The 22952-nt window shown below is 41.5% G+C and overlaps 2 protein-coding genes across 5 annotated transcripts in view; both read left to right on the plus strand.

Annotated features, from left to right (window-relative positions):
* Positions 1-1948: 1948 nt before the first annotated feature.
* On the plus strand, positions 1949-8225 carry LOC112431302 (uncharacterized). 3 transcript variants are annotated; one of them, XM_076882003.1, is made up of 5 exons: positions 1949-1983; positions 3818-3949; positions 4034-4093; positions 5044-5145; positions 7847-8225. In XM_076882003.1, exons 2-5 carry the CDS (start codon positions 3861-3863, stop codon positions 8142-8144), a joined length of 549 nt encoding a protein of 182 aa, XP_076738118.1. In that variant the 5' UTR covers positions 1949-1983; positions 3818-3860; the 3' UTR covers positions 8145-8225. The 3 variants fall into 3 exon arrangements, with proteins under 3 accessions (XP_076738118.1, XP_076738117.1, XP_076738116.1); XM_076882002.1 differs by having other exon boundaries at positions 1962-1983; positions 3860-3949; XM_076882001.1 differs by having other exon boundaries at positions 1966-1983; positions 3857-3949.
* A 104-nt stretch (positions 8226-8329) lies between these two features.
* LOC112435746 (NACHT, LRR and PYD domains-containing protein 12-like) overlaps positions 8330-22952 on the plus strand; it is a 34987-nt gene continuing 20364 nt past the window's right edge. Inside the window, exons 1-6 of one of the 2 annotated variants that reach the window (XM_076881994.1) lie at positions 8330-8553; positions 8695-10495; positions 12923-13099; positions 15256-15432; positions 17589-17765; positions 19924-20100. In XM_076881994.1, the coding sequence (XP_076738109.1) occupies positions 8346-8553; positions 8695-10495; positions 12923-13099; positions 15256-15432; positions 17589-17765; positions 19924-20100 (2717 nt within the window). In that variant the 5' untranslated portion in view covers positions 8330-8345. The remainder of the gene's footprint in view (positions 8554-8694; positions 10496-12922; positions 13100-15255; positions 15433-17588; positions 17766-19923; positions 20101-22952) is intronic. The other variant, XM_076881995.1, reaches the window with a different exon arrangement.

The raw sequence follows: 22952 nt of genomic DNA on the forward strand, positions 1-22952 counted from the left end.
AAAAAAGAAGAAAAAAGTAAGTTGTGTTTTCGAAATTGGAGTTCAAATTATTTTTACTTCCAATATTGTTAACATACTACACAGGTCATAACTAGATTTATTTTTTTTAAATTTTCACATTAAAATGTTTTTTTTTTAAATTGGAGTCAGCACACCCATCATGATGACTTTTTACTACGCCTTCCTGGAAAGCATCATGACCTTCTCCATCACCTGCTGGTCCCACTCCCTCAGCCTTCATACAGGAACAGACTGCAGCATCAGTGTGCTCTAAAATCATTGGGCTGCCTGTCAGAACTCTGGCTCAGGTTTTCATCAACAGGCCCTTAGACAGGCAGCCAAAATCATCAACGACTCCTCTCACATTCTTCACCCTGCATTTCAATGGATCCCCTCTGGGCGACACCTCCGCTGCATTTCCTGCAGGACTGAGAGGAGGAGGAGCCCCACCTTTGTCCCCAAAGCCACTCTGCTTTTTAACTCCAGCTGATAAGAACATTTCCCACACCATAAACATAAACTACGCTCTTATACTACCAACACTTTACTCACTTTTAGTCACTTACAGTTATTTATTCACCTTTCAGTCACTTTAATTTTAAAACTATGTAATTTTATAACTGTATATACTGTGTATTTATTATCTCACTCTTATTGTGCTTATCTTCAACGTCATGCTGCCCTGGTGTTGGTTAATTGCCCCTTGGGGATAAATCAAGTCTCTCTGATTCTGATTCTGATCTTGTTTTTTTATATATTGGTAGTTTGATAGGTTTTGTATTTGTGTTCTTTTACATCATATTAAAATGTATAAATACATAGATTTAAATATATTTGTGTATTCATGTCTGGATTGTGTTTGGTTTTATTTTATTTATTTCTGCAGTGGTTGTTGTGTATTACTATTTAGATTGTTTCATGTTTAATGTTTGTATGGAAGACACAGAAAGACATTCGGCTAAAGAAATCTGTGCTAGAGTGACTTTAAAAATAAGTAAACAGAATGTAAATAATGATGTTTAGTATTTGAGATGGAAGCTGTTTCTACAGGATCCTGATGGACACTCAAAGGTTTATAAAATGTTCTCATTAGTTGTTTGCAGCAGAATATCAACCGATGTGAACCAAAACAACAAAAGTGTGTGAGACTACAAATTCTAGAATCAGAACTGCTGATTTCATTACTCTGAACTTTTAAAGGCAGGTTTTGTATCTGAGAGCAGGGACACTTGCTGTGTTCAGTGTGACTTGTCTCTGCAGAAGGTCAGGGCTCTGATAGTTGCAGTTAGCGGGTGACTTACTGGGCAGGTGGATCCTGAGTGTCTGTGGGAGTCAGGGTTCATTATGGTCCTGGTTGCTACTGGAAATAAAGAAACAAAGGGAGTGTGTGTTGTTCAGGAAGTACAGACTGTAGCTCAGCAGGTAGAATTACTAACTGGAAGGTTGGAGGTTTGATCCCTGGCTGCTCCAGTCTGCATGCCACGGTATCCTTGGGCAAGATGTGGAACCCCGACTTCCTCTCCGATGCATCCATCATAGTGTCATTGTTAGAAAAAGAAGTGCTTGTGTGAATGAAGCACGCTGTATAAAATGCTTTGACTGCTCATACAGAAAAGCAGCTCATAAGAACTGGTTCATTTTCCAGATAATTCCACTATTAAGACAACAGACATTTGGGAGGCTTTCTCTGAGAGTAACACTGAAAGTCTTGCTGCTCCTCCACAAAATGAACTTCAGATTAAAGACACAGCTCAGCTAAACACAACTCAAACTAATCTACACTATTTTTCTTTATTACGCAGCGTTTTTATAACTATTTCCAGATGTTTCTAAAGATGAAAACAGAATTAAACTCCAGCCTGATGCGTTTCTGAGGTTCCTGACTCTGACCGTCCCTCAAACGCCTCTCTGGGCGTTTCCTTCCGTCGCTTTTACTTTCGCTTTCGTGAATGTTGTGGCGCAGTTGATCGTCTCCATGTTAAGGTAACGTTAGCAGTCTGTACTGTTTTCCTGGCTGACATCAGCTGTGTGCAGCTTAGTTTCAGCATAAATCTGCTTCGTTTTATGTGAGATCAGAGTCTGGGAACGAGACAGAAACAGTTGATGATCAGCAGCTGAACTCGATGTTACTGTGGATCCACTGACTGATGTCTGTAGGCAGCTTCTCCTGCCTCCATCAGTCTGTTACGGAAGCCCGTTTCCGCCACAAAAAAGGATCCATTCTCGAAATTTCGACTTATTAACTCGAAATGTTGAGAAAAGTAGCTCGAAATGTGGAGTTAGTTCTGCCAATCAGTAATCCAGCTACAATGCGCACTCAAAACCGCATCGCAACAAATCGGCTTTCGAGAGTACGTTAGCTGATATTAACGCCATGTGATTCAGCTAATAACAGAAAGATTTCATCATTTGTGAAGCCACACAGACAATAATCAGCAATTTGTGCATTTATGACTGGCTGTAATTCTGGTGTCTTAGCTGTAGCATTTGTAGCTGAGGGCTTCAGCTTCCGGGTAACAAGGAAATTACGTCATTCACGTAAATTACTGATTGACAGTTAGTTTTCTCAAAATTCCAAGTTAATAAATCGAAATTACGAAAGAGTTGCTTTTCAGAAGTCGCTGCCAACACTTCATCTATAAAATGCATTTCTCTGCTCGTTCGCTATAGTCTGCTGTCGTATTTGTATGCAGGTTTTTTCCTTTTTCAGTTTAACTGGTGATGTTCATTCGTGTATTGTAGGTGAATGCGTTGATGATTGATCATAAATTAGTAAACTGGCCGTTTTTGCTCAATAATTCCTGTTTCATGTTCAAACCGTCAGACAGAAACTCTGCATTTGTTTTATGTTCTTCAGCCTGTTGTTCTTGAGGTAATCTGTGATGCGTTTAATGACCCTCCACATGCTCTGAGGCTCATTTGAAGAGAAACAGAACTTCATCTTTAGAGCATAAGTGGGTTTTTGCCCTCTTTATGCCCGCGGTCAGGCTCTGTTTATTGTAGTATAACACTCATAGGACACGGTGTCCCGCTGCACACACACTGCACACACACTGCACACACACTGCACACACACTGCACACACACTGCACACACACTGCACACACACTGCACACACACTGCACACAATGACAGCTGCAGAGTTTGTGTCTGATGTATTAAGTATGAAACACTGTTGGGCTAAAATCTGGTCAGAATGAATCCAGGTGCAGGTGTGTCAGTTTAGGACCACTGGACTAACATCCAAGTGCTCACAATATAAAGTGTATTCTGTAGTAACATCCTGGTGTTGCAGCAACAGTCCCACATGGAAACGTCAACACTCAAACTCAAAGTCTCTTTTTGTCAACAATAAAATGACAGCAGACCAATTTGATCAAAGTTGGTAAAAAGCTTCAGAAATTAGTAAATTATTAAATTAGTTAAATTAATTAAATTAAATTAAATTAAATTATTAAATTAGTAAAATATTAAAAAGTGTCTGGATGCTCAATCATCCAGGTAAGGGTTAGGTTAGTAATGCTGTGATTGCAGACATTCCCCAACTCTCTGTGAATGGGACTCATGGCCATTGATCAGTGGTTGTTGATCAATGGTCATGACTTCCCAGCCATTGTGCAAATGTCCTGTTTATAAGGTTGGAAACCTGCAGTCAGCTGAGACTGAAGGAGTCACCTGGATGAGTCATGAAACGTTTCTCCCACTGAAAACATCCAGATGAACAGAATCAACTTTTGGGGATTAAAACGTGTCTGAATTAATCATCATGAGTGGGTCAGTCAGTGTGTCGCTGGGCTGATTTGTGTTTCCTCTGCAGGTGAAGGTAGAAAGTGTGTGTGAGCTGATGTGAATTGAGCAGCATGGATCAGTGTGAGGACAGAGAGGAGGGAGTCCCTCCCTCTAAAAGCACTCTGTGTGGGGAACATGAGAGCCAGACCAAAGCTCAGAGGTGAGATGACCATCTCTAACTGTCCATGACTCTTCTCCATGTCACAGCTCAGCACTCACATCACTGCTCCATCATTATTCACAGGAACCAGCCTGGACCTCCACCCAGCTCTGTGTCCTGTAAGAGTGACTGGTCTAAAGAGAGGTGAGCTGTTAGTAATGGCCTGCATTTGTATAGCGCTTTTCTAGTCCATAGGACCCCAAAGCGCTTCACACTACATTCAGTCATTCACCCATTCACACACACATTCACACACTGGCGATAGCAAGCTACATTGTAGCCACAGCTGCCCTGGGGCGCACTGACAGAGGCGAGGCTGCCGGACACAGGCGCCTCGACCAGGTAACATGAACTCTCTGATTTAAATGATTTTGATGTTTCCTGGTTTCTAAAATGCATCTCTGTAGCAGAGCAGTGTCTCCAAGGACACACAGGCTCAGCTGTAACTGTCAGTTTATCTGGTTTAAGACACATTTGGACACAATTGGCTGTTTTTAACTATGTATTTTAATCAGAGGTGTAAATTTAGACCTCACACATCTGGATCCTAAACTATGATAGAAACAGCTGCTAGCAGTGGGTAGTTTGACTTTGATACGCTGCTCTAGAAAGCAAACAAAGGTTTGTGCAGCTCCTCTTCAGAAAAGTGTTCAGAGAGCAGCTGCTGTATTAGACAAAGGCTCGTCCTGTGAGCCCAGATGTGTGTAACAGCTGGATGAAGGAGAACCATCACAGTCACGTCTCCATCCCGCCTTTATTAATGAACTTCCTGTTGCTTGCAGATGACAGGAACACAAAGTGTTTGTGCCACGTGATGCTGCAGGATTTGTTAACGTGTCCATGATGGTAACATCTCCTCGTCTAACTGCAAACACATGAGCGCTCCTAACGGCAGCTATCACAGCCACACAGGCAGACTGTGTCTCACTGTTGCATTCAGGGACATTTGTTTTCCTGTAAAAAGCTGAACTCTAATCTAAGAGGACTGTTACTGACAGGAAACAGCTGCATTATCTGCAGTCTGTGTGATCACAGCTGCTTCAATCACTTCATCAGAGAATTGATCATTGAATAAAACATGTTTGTGTCTGCAGAGGTCAGAGGTCACAGTCTGCAGGATCCAGCTGTCCGTCTGTCAGGAGTGACTGGTCCATGCCTCACCCTCCAGAGTTCAGTGATGAACCTGGACCAACGAGGTCAGAGAACTGTGATGACTCCTTTACATGTTTGTGTTTTCCTGGATAAATATGACCAAAGATTCATTAAAAAGATAAAAATCTTAGACTTTGTCCTGTAGCGCTGTGTGGCAGGCAGGATTGGACCCAAACACAACAGGATGAAGTCAAAGAGGCAGCTTTATTTCAGCTGTGAACATGCAAACAGCAGAAATAAGGAAACATAACTGTAGGTTTGCAGTGAATGAAGCCTCAGCTCAACGCTGCACTTTGTCCCTCTTTTCCTTCTCCAAACAGCCACATCAGGAGTCTCTGATGGAGTTTTAAAATATTTAACTACAAATGTCCAAAGATGGGTTCAGGATACCTGAATCCACAGTTATTAAAGCTCAAATAGTTCACAGGGTTTGGACTTTGTTAGGTGACGAGAGAACATCAAAGTGTTTTTTATCTTTAAACAGTATTTTTATCACTTCAGTTGCTCTCACAGCCCTGTTTGTTATTTTACCAGAGCTCTTATGTTTCACTCAGTGCTCCCACCAAACACCTTGGAGGACACATTAGTGTGATTTAGATTTCATTGGTGTAAGCACCAGTCACACAAGCTAACCCATGGAGGCAGCAGCAGGCTTTGTGTTTGGTAAAGTCTGTTGGCTTAAACTAAGAGAGTTTAGTTTGTTAGCACAAAGAGCTGTCAGCTAAAGCCCCGAATGCACTTTGAATACAGACGAACTGAGAAAAACACTTTAAATACAGCAAACAGTCAAACTGACCACATGTTTTTCTGCTGATCATCCACAGCAGTACATTTAGCATTCATGCTAGCAGCAGGCTATGACTGTCCACTCAGCACCAACACAGGTAGGAGTGAGCAGTGATGAAGCAGGACTGTGGGCAAGTTTGAGCTACAATCCTATTGGCTTCTCAGTTTCTCCAAAGAAAAGGGGAAAAATTCTTGGTGTTGTGAAGATGTGAGTTGGTCTTGTTGCAGACATTTTGTAGCACAAAATGTTCAAGCTGAATGAACATACGCGCTCCCTTAGACGTGACTGTAGACGCGCCAAAAGGAGATGGAAAAAGGACAGATTGTATGTTTCTCTACAGATTTTAAAGACTTTCTGTCTTTCTGCTCACCAAGAAGCTGTAAAAACTGCAGACACAGTTAGTCTTAAACTTAGTGTCAGTAAACAGTCACAGGCCTCAGGTACTTTTTAATGTCCTCAATCGTTTTCTTCGTTCACGTGATAATGTCAGAGTCATTTCTTCACCAAGTATTTGTGATGATTTTTTAGCATTTTTTAACAACAACCTTCTATCTATTAGGGCTCTTGTCTCGCCGACTGCTGCCTCAGATCCGAGTCTTTCTTCTGTGTGCTCAGCTGTCTTAGAGCAGTTTGATCCTGTTTCCCTTAATGACTTGACTGCAGTAGTTTGTAACCTAAGATCATCACACTGCCCCTCTGATTGTCTCCCCCCAACTACTCTTTCAAGGATTGTCAGGTTGGAGATTGGCCTATAATTAGCTAAGACAGCTGGGTCTAGGGATGCTTTTTAAGTAAAGGTTTAACTACAGCCAGCTAGGGATGGGTACCGTTTAGATTTGAAAACCTGCTAAATCAGAATCAGTTGCTGATGATGGCTTTTTTCTTTTACATCAATCACGTATAATCTTAACTCAAAGTGAACATAGACTTGATTGAAGTAACTCAGATCAGCCAATTCAAAATGCTAATTCAATCAACTCTGAGTTCATGGCTAGACTCAGTTTGTTGGCCCTGCACCTTAAAACTATTTCCTGTTTGTCTCTCGTGTTTTTTGGATATTGTTTTCACATCTTATGTCACGGCTAGCGGGACGAGCCATGTTGAATTTAATAAAGGACCCAAGATGCAGACACTGCTGTGAAGTGAGTGAGCTTTATTGAAACGGTGAAGTGCAGTGGAGATGGCCTGTGCAGAAGCTAAGATAACCTCTACTGAAAAAAGTATTGATCATTGATCAATTATTGAAGCAAAAGTAGACACACTAACGTAGGACATGGCACTGTCAAAATAAAACAGGAAGTGAACAGAGACACAATACTAACACAGTACAGAGGGAACACAGAAACCAAAACCTCAGAACTAGAAAATCTTAATCAGAATGAAATTGTAACAAAAGACAATAACAATCAAAACAAAACCACTGAGTCCACAGACTCGGGACATACATCGGCTCAAACTGTGGTCATAAATATTTTGTACTTGTAAATCAGACTGTGTAGTTGTGAACTGAGTTTTGTAACATTGTAAAACAAAATATCTGAAAAGTTTATGTTTTTGCGTTCATTGATTTGTGTGTGTAAAAATGTAAAAATGTAATAAATGTAAGAAACATTAGAACTACTTTTGCTGACACAAAGTTTGGCGAGCACTGCAAGTTGTCCCTTTAAACCAGTCACTGATATAAAGAGAGCACCTTGTTCCAGGGCATCTGAGCATGCAGGGAAAGCTTTATGCAGGAGATGGTAAGAGCTGTTGGGACTAAAGAAACTGAGCAGAAAACTACAGACATCTGGAAACTGAGTTGTTAATTCTCAGTGGGATCAGCAGGACTAGCAAAGCTCCACCATGACAGTCATCTGATTGACTGAACCCATCCAAACATCACTTCATGGACCTTTAGCTTTTGTCTGTGTGTGGACAGACATAACATGAGCTAATTATACATTACTCCTCCACAGAGTGGACCAGCAGAGAGCAGAGGTTTCCACTGGTCAGTCTGCACAGCAGCATCAAACACACCTGGACTCTGTGGTTATGGTTTGTAGTACTACGTTTACATTTGTTCTTTTCAGTCACCTCTATGCTGCACTTTGTGGACCAGAGGATTGTCAGTGTGTCCAACATAAGTCAGAGTTTGGGCTCCATGATTTCAGTCAGATTGGGGTGACTGTAGCTCAGGAGGGGAGCAGGTCAGCTACTAGTCAGAAGGTTTGTGAATCAAACCCTGGCTGGCAAATGTACTGGGTAACGTACTAAACCCAAGCTGCCCTCTGATGCATCCATCAGAGTGTGAAAGAAAGTATTTAAGCATAGAACAATGTGCTTGGTTGAATGAGGCATGTTGTATAAATGCTTTGTGTGCACAGAGTATCAAAGAGAGCTATATAAGAACCAGTCCATTTACCACTGGGTAATTCATATAGTTTTCTTTTCCAGCGGCTGGAGGACAACATCACCATGTTTGTGAAGAACGAGCTGAAGAAGATCCAGAAGCTTCTGAGTCCAGATCACCCAGAAACTTTAAAGAGCCAGATGGAGGATGAGGAGATGTTTGAAGGAGAGGATGAAGATGAAAGAAAGAGCTGCAGAGAAGCATTTCTGAAGATCACACTCCACTTCTTGAGGAGACTTAAGCAGCATGAGATGGCTGACCATCTGCAGAGCAGTAAGATAATTTCTCTAAAGACTGAATATTGATCTTTCCTAATAGCTCAAGAAATGGACAAATAGACATTCATCCTTTCAGGGTACTGAAAGGCTATGATATTTATTATATAATAGTTTTTTCTGAATTTCTTATTTTCAGAAATATTTGCTTCACTCCGTAAACGTGAACTTAAAGCCCAACTGAAGAAGAAGTTCCAGTGTGTGTTTGAGGGCATCGCTAAAGCAGGAAGCCCAACCCTCCTGAATCAGATCTACACAGAGCTCTACATCACAGAGGGAGGGACTGCAGAGGTCAATGATGAACATGAGGTCAGACAGATTGAAACAGCATCCAGGAAACCAGACAGACCAGAAACAACAATCAGACAAGAAGACATCTTTAAAGCCTCACCTGGAAGAGACGAACCAATCAGAACAGTGCTGACAAAGGGAGTGGCTGGCATTGGGAAAACAGTCTTAACACAGAAATACAGCCTGGACTGGGCTGAAGACAAAGCCAACCAGGACATCCAGTTCATATTTCCATTCACTTTCAGAGAGCTGAATGTGCTGAAAGAGGAAAAGTTCAGCTTGGTGGAACTTGTTCATCACTTCTTTAATCAAACTAACGAATCAGGAATCTGCAGGCTTGAAGACTTCCAGGTTGTGTTCATACTTGATGGTCTGGATGAGTGTCGACTTAATTTGGACTTCAACAAAACTAAAATCCTGACTGAAACAAGAAAGTCCACCTCATTGGATGAGCTGCTGACAAACCTCATCAGAGGGAACCTGCTCCCTTCTGCTCGCCTTTGGATAACAACACGACCTGCAGCAGCCAATCAGATCCCTCCTCAGTGTGTCGACATGGTGACAGAGGTCAGAGGGTTCACTGACCCACAGAAGGAGGAGTACTTCAGGAAGAGATTCAGAGATGAGGAGCAGGCCAGCAGGATCATCTCCCACATCAAGAAAGCTCGAAGCCTCCACATCATGTGTCACATCCCAGTCTTCTGCTGGATCACTGCTACAGTTCTGGAGGATGTGCTGGAAACCAGAGAGGGAGCAGAGCTGCCCAACACCCTGACTGAGATGTACATCCACTTCCTGGTGGTTCAGGCCAAAGTGAAGAAGGTCAAATATGATGGAGGAGCTGAGACAGATCCACACTGGAGTCCAGAGAGCAGGAAGATAATTGAGTCTCTGGGAAAACTGGCTTTTGATCAGCTGCAGAAAGGAAACCTGATCTTCTATGAACCAGACCTGACAGAGTGTGGCATCGATATCAGAGCAGCCTCAGTGTACTCAGGAGTGTTCACACAGATCTTTAAAGAGGAGAAACAACTGTACCAGGACAAGGTGTTCTGCTTTGTTCATCTCAGTGTTCAGGAGTTTCTGGCTGCTCTTCATGTCCACCTGACCTTCATCAACTCTGGACTCAATCTGCTGGAAGAACAACAAACAACGTCCATGTGGTCTAAACTATTTGATAAACCAAAACTCCAATCTCTCCACCAGAGTGCTGTGAACAAGGCCTTACAGAGTCCAAATGGACACCTGGACTTGTTCCTCCGCTTCCTCCTGGGTCTTTCAATGCAGACCAATCAGACTCTCCTACGAGGTCTGCTGACACAGACAGGAAGTAGCTCACAGACCAATCAGGAAGCAGTTCAGTACATCAAGGAGAAGCTCAGTGAGAATCTGTCTGCAGAGAAAAGCATCAATCTGTTTCACTGTCTGAATGAACTGAATGATCGTTCTCTAGTGGAGGAGATCCAACAGTCCCTGAGTTCAGGACGTCTCTCCACAGATAAACTGTCTCCTGCTCAGTGGTCAGCTCTGGTCTTCATCTTACTGTCATCAGAAAAAGATCTGGACGTGTTTGACCTGAAGAAATACTTTGCTTCAGAGGAGGCTCTTCTGAGGCTGCTGCCAGTGGTCAAAGCCTCTAAAAAAGCTCTGTAAGTTATGAAGTTTTTATTATTTAATTTGGTTGGTATGTTATGGAAAACACACTGCCATGAACCTCTGTTTTGTTATTGTCAAAATCACTGTAATATAATCACTGTACCTTTATATACACGTGACTTGTATTAATGCTGCTGCCCTCTTGTGGCTAAAGTGTAATTATGTTCTTGTTATTAGGGAGGATTTGAGAGTAACATGCCAAGTGAGTCAGCAGCTTCGCTTTAGCTTAAAAATCCAAATTCTTATGTCATCAGTTATAGTTGCATGTATTCATTATCATAATTTAACCTTTAATATTAATGTCTTAAATTTATTTTGAGTAAAGTAGCAATAATTTTATGGTTTATTAAATACATACATCACTAATGAATTATTTATTTCAGTAATTAATTAAAAAAATATATTGATAATGAATTATCGGTTAATTTCATTTAAAATAATTCATTATTTATTTATGTACAATTCAAATTAGTTAATTACATATTTAATCAATTATTGGTTTGTTTTCTATTTTAATTATTTTACTGACACATTTAATGAATTATTTAATGATGTATTTATTTAATTCACGTTGCTACTCCTGGCCCTGCATCGCTGTTCATAAATACATTTTATTTGTCAGCTTCACCCATCAAAGTCAGGGGGCGGGGTTAATGCTGATCAAGTCAACACCATTGCTTTGGTCTGGTGGGCGTTCTTTTAGTGGGCTTTTCTCAATACTAAGTAGGCCTACACACCAGGGTTTGGACATGTGTGGACCCAAACTATACTTTTACCCTTTTTTGTGTGTCACCAAATACACTTTAATATTTTCTAGACAAGAATGTAGTGGCATAATCTTTAACCTCGTTTGGCTCCAAACAGAAGTGACAGACTTGAGCAGGGTTCATTTAAAGGCTGACAGAAGTGGAGTGGTGACGGGGAGATGTTTGACAGGACAGTGTTTCAGCCTCCACAGGTTCATGTTGTGCTCCATCAGTCAGTGAAGATGAAGTCAGTGCTGATGAGGCTGTAGAGTGTGTGAGGGATGTGAATGAGGATGATGAAGATCTGATGATAGCAGATAAAAACAGGCTGCAGAGACTTTGAGCCATACAGGGCACACAGTGTGTGTACAGAACAGCTGAAATCATTATGGAGGCCTCACTGGGATATGGAAGCATCACAGTACAGCTTCAGTGAAGCATTAAAGTCTCTGATATGAGATGAGAAATGAAGCAGCCAGAGCTTTTTCATGAGTGGAAACCCACTGTGACTGTGAGCTGCTGCTACAGCCTCCAGATTAGCCAGCAGCTCATCCTGCTCAACATTTTCTCACCAACTTTAATGGAAGTGTGATGTTTTCAGCTGGAGTGATGGTCAGGGTGGCCTCCCTCTCCTCTTCTTCTCCTCTTCCTCTTTCATTTGTAAAGCCACTTCTGCTGCTTTCATTCATTTGGAAGTCCTGTAGCTGAGTTTGGGAGAGACTAACAGCCTCGGCAGCAGAGGGGAGAAAGGCTGTAACACCACCACTTTACTCTGTTCTACCTGTCACATCATTTTATCAGGAAACAAATATGCTCATGTTTTTACTATGATTGTCTTGAAGATGTAAGAAGATCACATGGTGCTTTTTATTATTGTGTTGGTTTGTTTGCTGTCTCTTGGATGGAGCCCAGCTGTGCGTGGCCCCTGGGCCTGTGGTCAGAGTGTGTGCTGGATAATCCGGCCCAGGATGAGGCCAAACTGACATGGGATGAAATGTCTGTCACATAATTGAGCTTAGTGTAGTTTCATTTCTGCACAATTTAAAAACAACCAAAACTTTTTTCTGTCTTTTCTGTGTTATACTGTAGACTTTCTTTGATACTGTGTCCAAAAGGAGCAGCTTTTACTTTGAAGGGGAGCCGTCTCTGTTTCCTCTTCAGGTTGGATGATGGAAGCAAATTAGTGTGTGATGTTCTTTCAGTGTTGCACTTTGTAGACGCTCCCTGAGCACTGGTCTCACAGCCAGCTGCACATAGAGACCAGTGTTGTTAGTCCAGGTCAGAAGATGACTTGTTGGAATGAAAATGAGCTTGTAGTTTATCTGCTTTAATAATGTGACTGGAAAAAGGTGTTGGACTTCAAATATGTCCATTTCTTTCACACTTCACCTTTAAAAGTGAAGCCTTGTGGTTCCTGGAAGGAAAAACACGACTTTTTCAAGTCTTTGTCCTGTTTTTATGAGAAATGTACGACTTTAATGTGAAACATTCAGAGTTTTTTCTCTTGTTGTGTTTGTTTGAAGCTGCTTCCTGTTGGCTTCAGCTGTTTGGAGTTTCCATTTTCTAAACTTCTACATTCTGAACCTTCTTCAGCTCTGAACAGATGATGAAACACTGAATGATTTCAAGCTCACACTTTGTCTAATAAACTTACATCTTTCATTCTTTATACAGATTGGAGAGCTGTGGTTTGTCAGAGATCAGCTGTGATTATCTGGCAGCAGCACTGAAGTCCAACCCCTCCCATCTGAGACAGCTGGACCTGAGTGACAACTACAAGCTGCAGGATTCAGGAGTGAAGCATCTGTGTGGTTTCCTGGAGAGTCCAGGATGTGGACTTGAAACTCTGGGGTCAGTCAGCATGTTTTAGTTGTGCTGAGATGAATATGATGTGAAAGTTGTGCTGACACTAAACTGCAGACATCAGGCTGATATTATACTGATCCACACTGAGGATCTTCATGGTAAAGTCTGTTTTCTTCTTCTCTGGTTTAGTCCATTGACTGCAGCAGAACAATGTTCACATTTCAAACAGTGATACTCAACGTATGGCCCGCGGCCCACACGCGGCCTGCCCACCTTTCCTGATTCAGAGAGAGGGGACCCTGATTAACTGTGTAGTGTTCTTCCTCACAGTTCTAAGTATCAGACACAACAATGAATAATCCACAGCTGACTGTCTTTAGCAGGTCAAAGGTCACGGCACACAGCAGACAGTGGGAAATATTATAACTCTGATCATTTATCAGCACATATCCATATGTATAAAAACAAAGCTGACACTGTGAGACTTGATCAGAGGTGTGATCATCACAGCAGAGGCCTTTGTGTCAAAGTCACTGAGGATCAAACAGAAACACATGAAGCAGATTTTCCTGTTCTGGCTTTTTATAGCAGATAACCTTCAAAATATTCTGCAGTCCATCAAAAACTGAAGCAAACCATGAATCAACATGTGAACATGAGCTGATGCTGCTGAAGTGAAGCAAAGTTACAGAGGTTTGATTACAGACACAGCTGAGAGTTTGTAATCTGTCATCATTTTAAAAGGTTTACATTTCTTCAGTATTGAACAGCAGAAATGAGGCTTTGTTTTGGGAGGCCGACAGCAGTGAACACAACAGCAGACTGGTGCGTAATAAGCAGTGAATAATGCAGGAAACAGATTTTTGAAGGTAAACTGTTCTTGAAGTACACTGAGAGAGAGAGAGCTGTGCAGGAAGTAAACGTCAAAGTCAGAGAGAATTCATGACGATGTTCATCAAACGTAAAGCGTAGTTTGGATCTTCTTCTGCTGCTGGTTCAGTCAGTTTTGGTTGGAGACAGATGAAACCTGCAGCTTCAGGATCTGTGAGCTGTCCACTTTCAGCCCCGACGGCGTGTCCGTGTACGTGCCGTCGAGTGAACGATCCACGCTCTGTGTTTCCATCTTTGTGTGTTTAGCTGCTCTCATTTACTGTTTTATCTGTTTGCTTGTTGTTGAAATACTTTTGGGAGCTTTAACCTGAGATTCTGGCAAAATACATTTATATTAAAAATCGATTCAGGATTGAATGAATCAACATCGCTTTATTCAAATTAAAACCATTTAAATAGGAAAATCCATTTTTTTACAGCCGCCTCTAATGCTGGGTAATGTCAGCTGGTCCATGTGCAGCTGGCTGTGAGGCTCAGGGAGCGTCTACAAAGTGCAACACTGAAAGAACATCATCCATAAATATTGAGTAATAACTGGACTCTCATACAGCGAGACTCAAATGCCTTTAAACATCAGCTTATCCTGCTGATCCAAGTCCAACACTGAGTTTGTAAAAACATGTTTGTCAATCATTTTGTTTGGTTTCTGAGGAAAATGATTCAATAACTTGCTGCTAATACACAAAGTTTCATCATATTTCCTCATAACCCTCTTTTGTCTGACCATTTGATCCCATTTGAATTTGCAATAAAGGATCCACAGAGTTTGGTGACAATAATGACAGTAGATGTTTGTGTGAAAGTGCTGGAAGCAAATGAGTGTGTGATGTTCTTTCAGTGTTGCACTTTGTAGACGCTCCCTGAGCACTGGTCTCACAGCCAGCTGCACATAGAGACCAGTGTTGTTAGTCCAGGTCAGAAGATGACTTGTTGGAATGAAAATGAGCTTGTAGTTTGTCTGCTTTAATAATGTGACTGGAAAAAGGTGTTGGACTTCAAATATGTCCATTTCTTTCACACTTCACCTTTAAAAGTGAAGCCTTGTGGTTCCTGGAAGGAAAAACACGACTTTTTCAAGTCTTTGTCCTGTTTTTATGATAAATGTACGACTTTAATGTGAAACATTCAGAGTTTTTTCTCTTGTTGTGTTTGTTTGAAGCTGCTTCCTGTTGGCTTCAGCTGTTTGGAGTTTCCATTTTCTAAACTTCTACATTCTGAACCTTCTTCAGCTCTGAACAGATGATGAAACACTGAATGATTTCAAGCTCACACTTTGTCTAATAAACTTACATCTTTCATTCTTTATACAGATTGTGGGACTGTGGTTTGTCAGAGATCAGCTGTGATTATCTGGCAGCAGCACTGAAGTCCAACCCCTCCCATCTGAGACAGCTGGACCTGAGCTACAACAACAAGCTGCAGGATTCAGGAGTGAAGCATCTGTGTGGTTTCCTGGAGAGTCCAGGATGTGGACTTGAAACTCTGAGGTCAGTCAGCATGTTTTAGTTGTGCTGAGATGAATATGATGTGAAAGTTGTGCTGACACTAAACTGCAGACATCAGGCTGATATTATACTGATCCACACTGAGGATCTTCATGGTAAAGTCTGTTTTCTTCTTCTCTGGTTTAGTCCATTGACTGCAGCAGAACAATGTTCACATTTCAAACAGTGAGACTCAACGTATGGCCCGCGGCCCACACGCGGCCTGCCCACCTTTCCTGATTCAGAGAGAGGGGACCCTGATTAACTGTGTAGTGTTCTTCCTCACAGTTCTAAGTATCAGACACAACAATGAATAATCCACAGCTGACTGTCTTTAGCAGGTCAAAGGTCACGGCACACAGCAGACAGTGGGAAATATTATAACTCTGATCATTTATCAGCACATATCCATATGTATAAAAACAAAGCTGACACTGTGAGACTTGATCAGAGGTGTGATCATCACAGCAGAGGCCTTTGTGTCAAAGTCACTGAGGATCAAACAGAAACACATGAAGCAGATTTTCCTGTTCTGGCTTTTTATAGCAGATAACCTTCAAAATATTCTGCAGTCCATCAAAAACTGAAGCAAACCATGAATCAACATGTGAACATGAGCTGATGCTGCTGAAGTGAAGCAAAGTTACAGAGGTTTGATTACAGACACAGCTGAGAGTTTGTAATCTGTCATCATTTTAAAAGGTTTACATTTCTTCAGTATTGAACAGCAGAAATGAGGCTTTGTTTTGGGAGGCCGACAGCAGTGAACACAACAGCAGACTGGTGCGTAATAAGCAGTGAATAATGCAGGAAACAGATTTTTGAAGGTAAACTGTTCTTGAAGTACACTGAGAGAGAGAGAGCTGTGCAGGAAGTAAACGTCAAAGTCAGAGAGAATTCATGACGATGTTCATCAAACGTAAAGCGTAGTTTGGATCTTCTTCTGCTGCTGGTTCACTCAGTTTTGGTTGGAGACAGATGAAACCTGCAGCTTCAGGATCTGTGAGCTGTCCACTTTCAGCCCCGACGGCGTGTCCGTGTACGTGCCGTCGAGTGAACGATCCACGCTCTGTGTTTCCATCTTTGTGTGTTTAGCTGCTCTCATTTACTGTTTTGTCTGTTTGCTTGTTGTTGAAATACTTTTGGGAGCTTTAACCTGAGATTCTGGCAAAATACATTTATATTAAAAATCGATTCAGGATTGAATGAATCAACATCGCTTTATTCAAATTAAAACCATTTAAATAGGAAAATCCATTTTTTTACAGCCGCCTCTAATGCTGGGTAATGTCAGCTGGTCCATGTGCAGCTGGCTGTGAGGCTCAGGGAGCGTCTACAAAGTGCAACACAGAAAGAACATCATCCATAAATATTGAGTAATAACTGGACTCTCATACAGCGAGACTCAAATGCCTTTAAACATCAGCTTATCCTGCTGATCCAAGTCCAACACTGAGTTTGTAAAAACATGTTTGTCAATCATTTTGTTTGGTTTCTGAGGAAAATGATTCAATAACTTGCTGCTAATACACAACATTTCATCATATTTCCTCATAACCCTCTTTTGTCTGACCATTTGATCCCATTTGAATTTGCAATAAAGGATCCACAGAGTTTGGTGACAATAATGACAGTAGATGTTTGTGTGGAAGTGCTGGAAGCAAATGAGTGTGTGATGTTCTGTCAGTGTTGCACTTTGTAGACGCTCCCTGAGCACTGGTCTCACAGCCAGCTGCACATAGAGACCAGTGTTGTTAGTCCAGGTCAGAAGATGACTTGTTGGAATGAAAATGAGCTTGTAGTTTGTCTGCTTTAATAATGTGACTGGAAAAAGGTGTTGGACTTCAAATATGTCCATTTCTTTCACACTTCACCTTTAAAAGTGAAGCCTTGTGGTTCCTGGAAGGAAAAACACGACTTTTTCAAGTCTTTGTCCTGTTTTTATGAGAAATGTACGACTTTAATGTGAAACGTTCAGAGTTTTTTCTCTTGTTGTGTTTGTTTGAAGCTGCTTCCTGTTGGCTTCAGCTGTTTGGAGTTTCCATTTTCTAAACTTCTACATTCTGAACCTTCTTCAGCTCTGAACAGATGATGAAACACTGAATGATTTCAAGCTCACACTTTGTCTAATAAACTTACATCTTTCATTCTTTATACAGATTGTGGGACTGTGGTTTGTCAGAGATCAGCTGTGATTATCTGGCAGCAGCACTGAAGTCCAACCCCTCCCATCTGAGACAGCTGCACCTGAGCTCCAACAACAAGCTGCAGGATTCAGGAGTGAAGCATCTGTGTGGTTTCCTGGAGAGTCCAGGATGTGGACTTGAAACTCTGAGGTCAGTCAGCATGTTTTAGTTGTGCTGAGATGAATATGATGTGAAAGTTGTGCTGACACTAAACTGCAGACATCAGGCTGATATTATACTGATCCACACTGAGGATCTTCATGGTAAAGTCTGTTTTCTTCTTCTCTGGTTTAGTCCATTGACTGCAGCAGAACAATGTTCACATTTCAAACAGTGAGACTCAACGTATGGCCCGCGGCCCACACGCGGCCTGCCCACCTTTCCTGATTCAGAGAGAGGGGACCCTGATTAACTGTGTAGTGTTCTTCCTCACAGTTCTAAGTATCAGACACAACAATGAATAATCCACAGCTGACTGTCTTTAGCAGGTCAAAGGTCACGGCACACAGCAGACAGTGGGAAATATTATAACTCTGATCATTTATCAGCACATATCCATATGTATAAAAACAAAGCTGACACTGTGAGACTTGATCAGAGGTGTGATCATCACAGCAGAGGCCTTTGTGTCAAAGTCACTGAGGATCAAACAGAAACACATGAAGCAGATTTTCCTGTTCTGGCTTTTTATAGCAGATAACCTTCAAAATATTCTGCAGTCCATCAAAAACTGAAGCAAACCATGAATCAACATGTGAACATGAGCTGATGCTGCTGAAGTGAAGCAAAGTTACAGAGGTTTGATTACAGACACAGCTGAGAGTTTGTAATCTGTCATCATTTTAAAAGGTTTACATTTCTTCAGTATTGAACAGCAGAAATGAGGCTTTGTTTTGGGAGGCCGACAGCAGTGAACACAACAGCAGACTGGTGCGTAATAAGCAGTGAATAATGCAGGAAACAGATTTTTGAAGGTAAACTGTTCTTGAAGTACACTGAGAGAGAGAGAGAGCTGTGCAGGAAGTAAACGTCAAAGTCAGAGAGAATTCATGACGATGTTCATCAAACGTAAAGCGTAGTTTGGATCTTCTTCTGCTGCTGGTTCAGTCAGTTTTGGTTGGAGACAGATGAAACCTGCAGCTTCAGGATCTGTGAGCTGTCCACTTTCAGCCCCGACGGCGTGTCCGTGTACGTGCCGTCGAGTGAACGATCCACGCTCTGTGTTTCCATCTTTGTGTGTTTAGCTGCTCTCATTTACTGTTTTATCTGTTTGCTTGTTGTTGAAATACTTTTGGGAGCTTTAACCTGAGATTCTGGCAAAATACATTTACATTAAAAATCGATTCAGGATTGAATGAATCAACATCGCTTTATTCAAATTAAAACCATTTAAATAGGAAAATCCATTTTTTTACAGCCGCCTCTAATGCTGGGTAATGTCAGCTGGTCCATGTGCAGCTGGCTGTGAGGCTCAGGGAGCGTCTACAAAGTGCAACACAGAAAGAACATCATCCATAAATATTGAGTAATAACTGGACTCTCATACAGCGAGACTCAAATGCCTTTAAACATCAGCTTATCCTGCTGATCCAAGTCCAACACTGAGTTTGTAAAAACATGTTTGTCAATCATTTTGTTTGGTTTCTGAGGAAAATGATTCAATAACTTGCTGCTAATACACAACATTTCATCATATTTCCTCATAACCCTCTTTTGTCTGACCATTTGATCCCATTTGAATTTGCAATAAAGGATCCACAGAGTTTGGTGACAATAATGACAGTAGATGTTTGTGTGAAAGTGCTGGAAGCAAATTAGTGTGTGATGTTCTTTCAGTGTTGCACTTTGTAGACGCTCCCTGAGCACTGGTCTCACAGCCAGCTGCACATAGAGACCAGTGTTGTTAGTCCAGGTCAGAAGATGACTTGTTGGAATGAAAATGAGCTTGTAGTTTGTCTGCTTTAATAATGTGACTGGAAAAAGGTGTTGGACTTCAAATATGTCCATTTCTTTCACACTTCACCTTTAAAAGTGAAGCCTTGTGGTTCCTGGAAGGAAAAACACGACTTTTTCAAGTCTTTGTCCTGTTTTTATGAGAAATGTACGACTTTAATGTGAAACGTTCAGAGTTTTTTCTTTTGTTGTGTTTGTTTGAAGCTGCTTCCTGTTGGCTTCAGCTGTTTGGAGTTTCCATTTTCTAAACTTCTACATTCTGAACCTTCTTCAGCTCTGAACAGATGATGAAACACTGAATGATTTCAAGCTCACACTTTGTCTAATAAACTTACATCTTTCATTCTTTATACAGATTGAGGGGCTGTGGTTTGTCAGAGATCAGCTGTGATTATCTGGCAGCAGCACTGAAGTCCAACCCCTCCCATCTGAGACAGCTGGACCTGAGCTCCAACAACAAGCTGCAGGATTCAGGAGTGAAGCATCTGTGTGGTTTCCTGGAGAGTCCAGGATGTGGACTTGAAACTCTGAGGTCAGTCAGCATGTTTTAGTTGTGCTGAGATGAATATGATGTGAAAGTTGTGCTGACACTAAACTGCAGACATCAGGCTGATATTATACTGATCCACACTGAGGATCTTCATGGTAAAGTCTGTTTTCTTCTTCTCTGGTTTAGTCCATTGACTGCAGCAGAACAATGTTCACATTTCAAACAGTGAGACTCAACGTATGGCCCGCGGCCCACACGCGGCCTGCCCACCTTTCCTGATTCAGAGAGAGGGGACCCTGATTAACTGTGTAGTGTTCTTCCTCACAGTTCTAAGTATCAGACACAACAATGAATAATCCACAGCTGACTGTCTTTAGCAGGTCAAAGGTCACGGCACACAGCAGACAGTGGGAAATATTATAACTCTGATCATTTATCAGCACATATCCATATGTATAAAAACAAAGCTGACACTGTGAGACTTGATCAGAGGTGTGATCATCACAGCAGAGGCCTTTGTGTCAAAGTCACTGAGGATCAAACAGAAACACATGAAGCAGATTTTCCTGTTCTGGCTTTTTATAGCAGATAACCTTCAAAATATTCTGCAGTCCATCAAAAACTGAAGCAAACCATGAATCAACATGTGAACATGAGCTGATGCTGCTGAAGTGAAGCAAAGTTACAGAGGTTTGATTACAGACACAGCTGAGAGTTTGTAATCTGTCATCATTTTAAAAGGTTTACATTTCTTCAGTATTGAACAGCAGAAATGAGGCTTTGTTTTCAGAGGCCGACAGCAGTGAACACAACAGCAGACTGGTGCGTAATAAGCAGTGAATAATGCAGGAAACAGATTTTTGAAGGTAAACTGTTCTTGAAGTACACTGAGAGAGAGAGAGCTGTGCAGGAAGTAAACATCAAAGTCAGAGAGAATTCATGACGATGTTCATCAAACGTAAAGCGTAGTTTGGATCTTCTTCTGCTGCTGGTTCAGTCAGTTTTGGTTGGAGACAGATGAAACCTGCAGCTTCAGGATCTGTGAGCTGTCCACTTTCAGCCCCGACGGCGTGTCCGTGTACGTGCCATCGAGTGGACGATCCACGCTCTGTGTTTCCATCTTTGTGTGTTTAGCTGCTCTCATTTACTGTTTTATCTGTTTGCTTGTTGTTGAAATACTTTTGGGAGCTTTAACCTGAGATTCTGGCAAAATACATTTATATTAAAAATCGATTCAGGATTGAATGAATCAACATCGCTTTATTCAAATTAAAACCATTTAAATAGGAAAATCCATTTTTTTACAGCCGCCTCTAATGCTGGGTAATGTCAGCTGGTCCATGTGCAGCTGGCTGTGAGGCTCAGGGAGCAAAAGTGCAACACTGAAAGAACATCATCCATAAATATTGAGTAATAACTGGACTCTCATACAGCAAGACTCAAATGCCTTTAAACATCAGCTTATCCTGCTGATCCAAGTCCAACACTGAGTTTGTAAAAACATGTTTGTCAATCATTTTGTTTGGTTTCTGAGGAAAATGATTCAATAACTTGCTGCTAATACACAACATTTCATTGTTGGGTCTGTGTTTCCACAAACCCTGCTAATTCTAGAGACTTATTCATCATGAAGAAAACAAGACAGTCGATCGATCGATTATTTGCGCAAGGGAGGCCTCGTCTGTGTCCACCACGAAAATGACCCCCAGATCTGACCTCCTCCTGCTACCTTTTATTGAGAGACAGTTCACACAAAACACATCAGAACAAAGCCACGCCCACATGGTGATAAGATGTGTGAACTTCTGTAAGAGTGTGTGTGTGTGTGTGTGTGTGTGTGTGTGTGTGTGTGTGTGTGTGTGTGTGTGTGTGTGTGTGTGAGAGAGAGAGAGAGACCTCCTGCTGACCAGAGGGTCGTAAACCCAGGAAGCTAACATCAAAAGAAACAGATCTTTCAATAAAACCTCCCCCAGCACAGAGTGGTTGGAGAGGTGGTCAGGATCAAAGGAATGGCTTTGATCCTACTGCTTGAACTAAGACTGTACAAATTTAAGAAACACAATGGCAACATTCAACAATTAGACTTAACATTTCCCTCCTTTTTGTCATTGTATACTTAAATTTTAACTTATGCATCCTTTGTTTGGACAATGTCAGTGTAGATTTCATTCGTACACAGTAAACTACATCCTATACATAAGCAAATCAATGTCAACAGTCCAAAAACAGGAATTAATATTTTCAAAAGAAGATGCCACCAAGGACCAGACGGTAACCAAGCTATCCAGCCTTGTGGCGGATCTACTCCTGTCGTGCAATTCATTATGTATTTCTTCAAGTAAACAACTGAATGTCAACAGTCGAACAAGAAGAATCAACATTCTCAAAAATCATATGTCACTACAATCCAACTGTATACAGACATAGGCATTTAAACGCATCAGTTGATTTTGTTTGTCTATGTGGCTCTCAGCTAACTTCAAAGCTGCAGCCTGGTCAACACCCTTCTTTATGACTCCTATCAACCCCCCAAATCTTCTCACTGTAGGCATCCTGTGGGGGTTAGAGTCAACTGATGAATTATCTGCATTTACAACTCTTCTCCTGTCCTGTTGTCACCACAGAAAAAGCTTTGTAAAGGAAATTGGATCAAGGTGTTTTGATCTTCTTGGCTCAAAACCTCAAGTGTTCATGATGTAAATGTAGACAAAAGGCTTCTCTGTTTACATCCTTCTTGCAGAAGACAAAAGAATAGGTGATGTTGCACAAATTCCATGATAAATCTCCAACTTGGACTAATCCATTGTCCTTCATACACATAGGCAATTGGTCTGTTTCCAGTTCGTTTAACTGTATAATGTCCTGCAACAAGTCATATTCTTTGAGTCAGACTA

The sequence above is a fragment of the Maylandia zebra genome, linkage group LG3, assembly GCF_041146795.1.
Source record: "Maylandia zebra isolate NMK-2024a linkage group LG3, Mzebra_GT3a, whole genome shotgun sequence".
In the NCBI taxonomy this organism is placed as follows: Eukaryota; Metazoa; Chordata; class Actinopteri; order Cichliformes; family Cichlidae; genus Maylandia; species Maylandia zebra.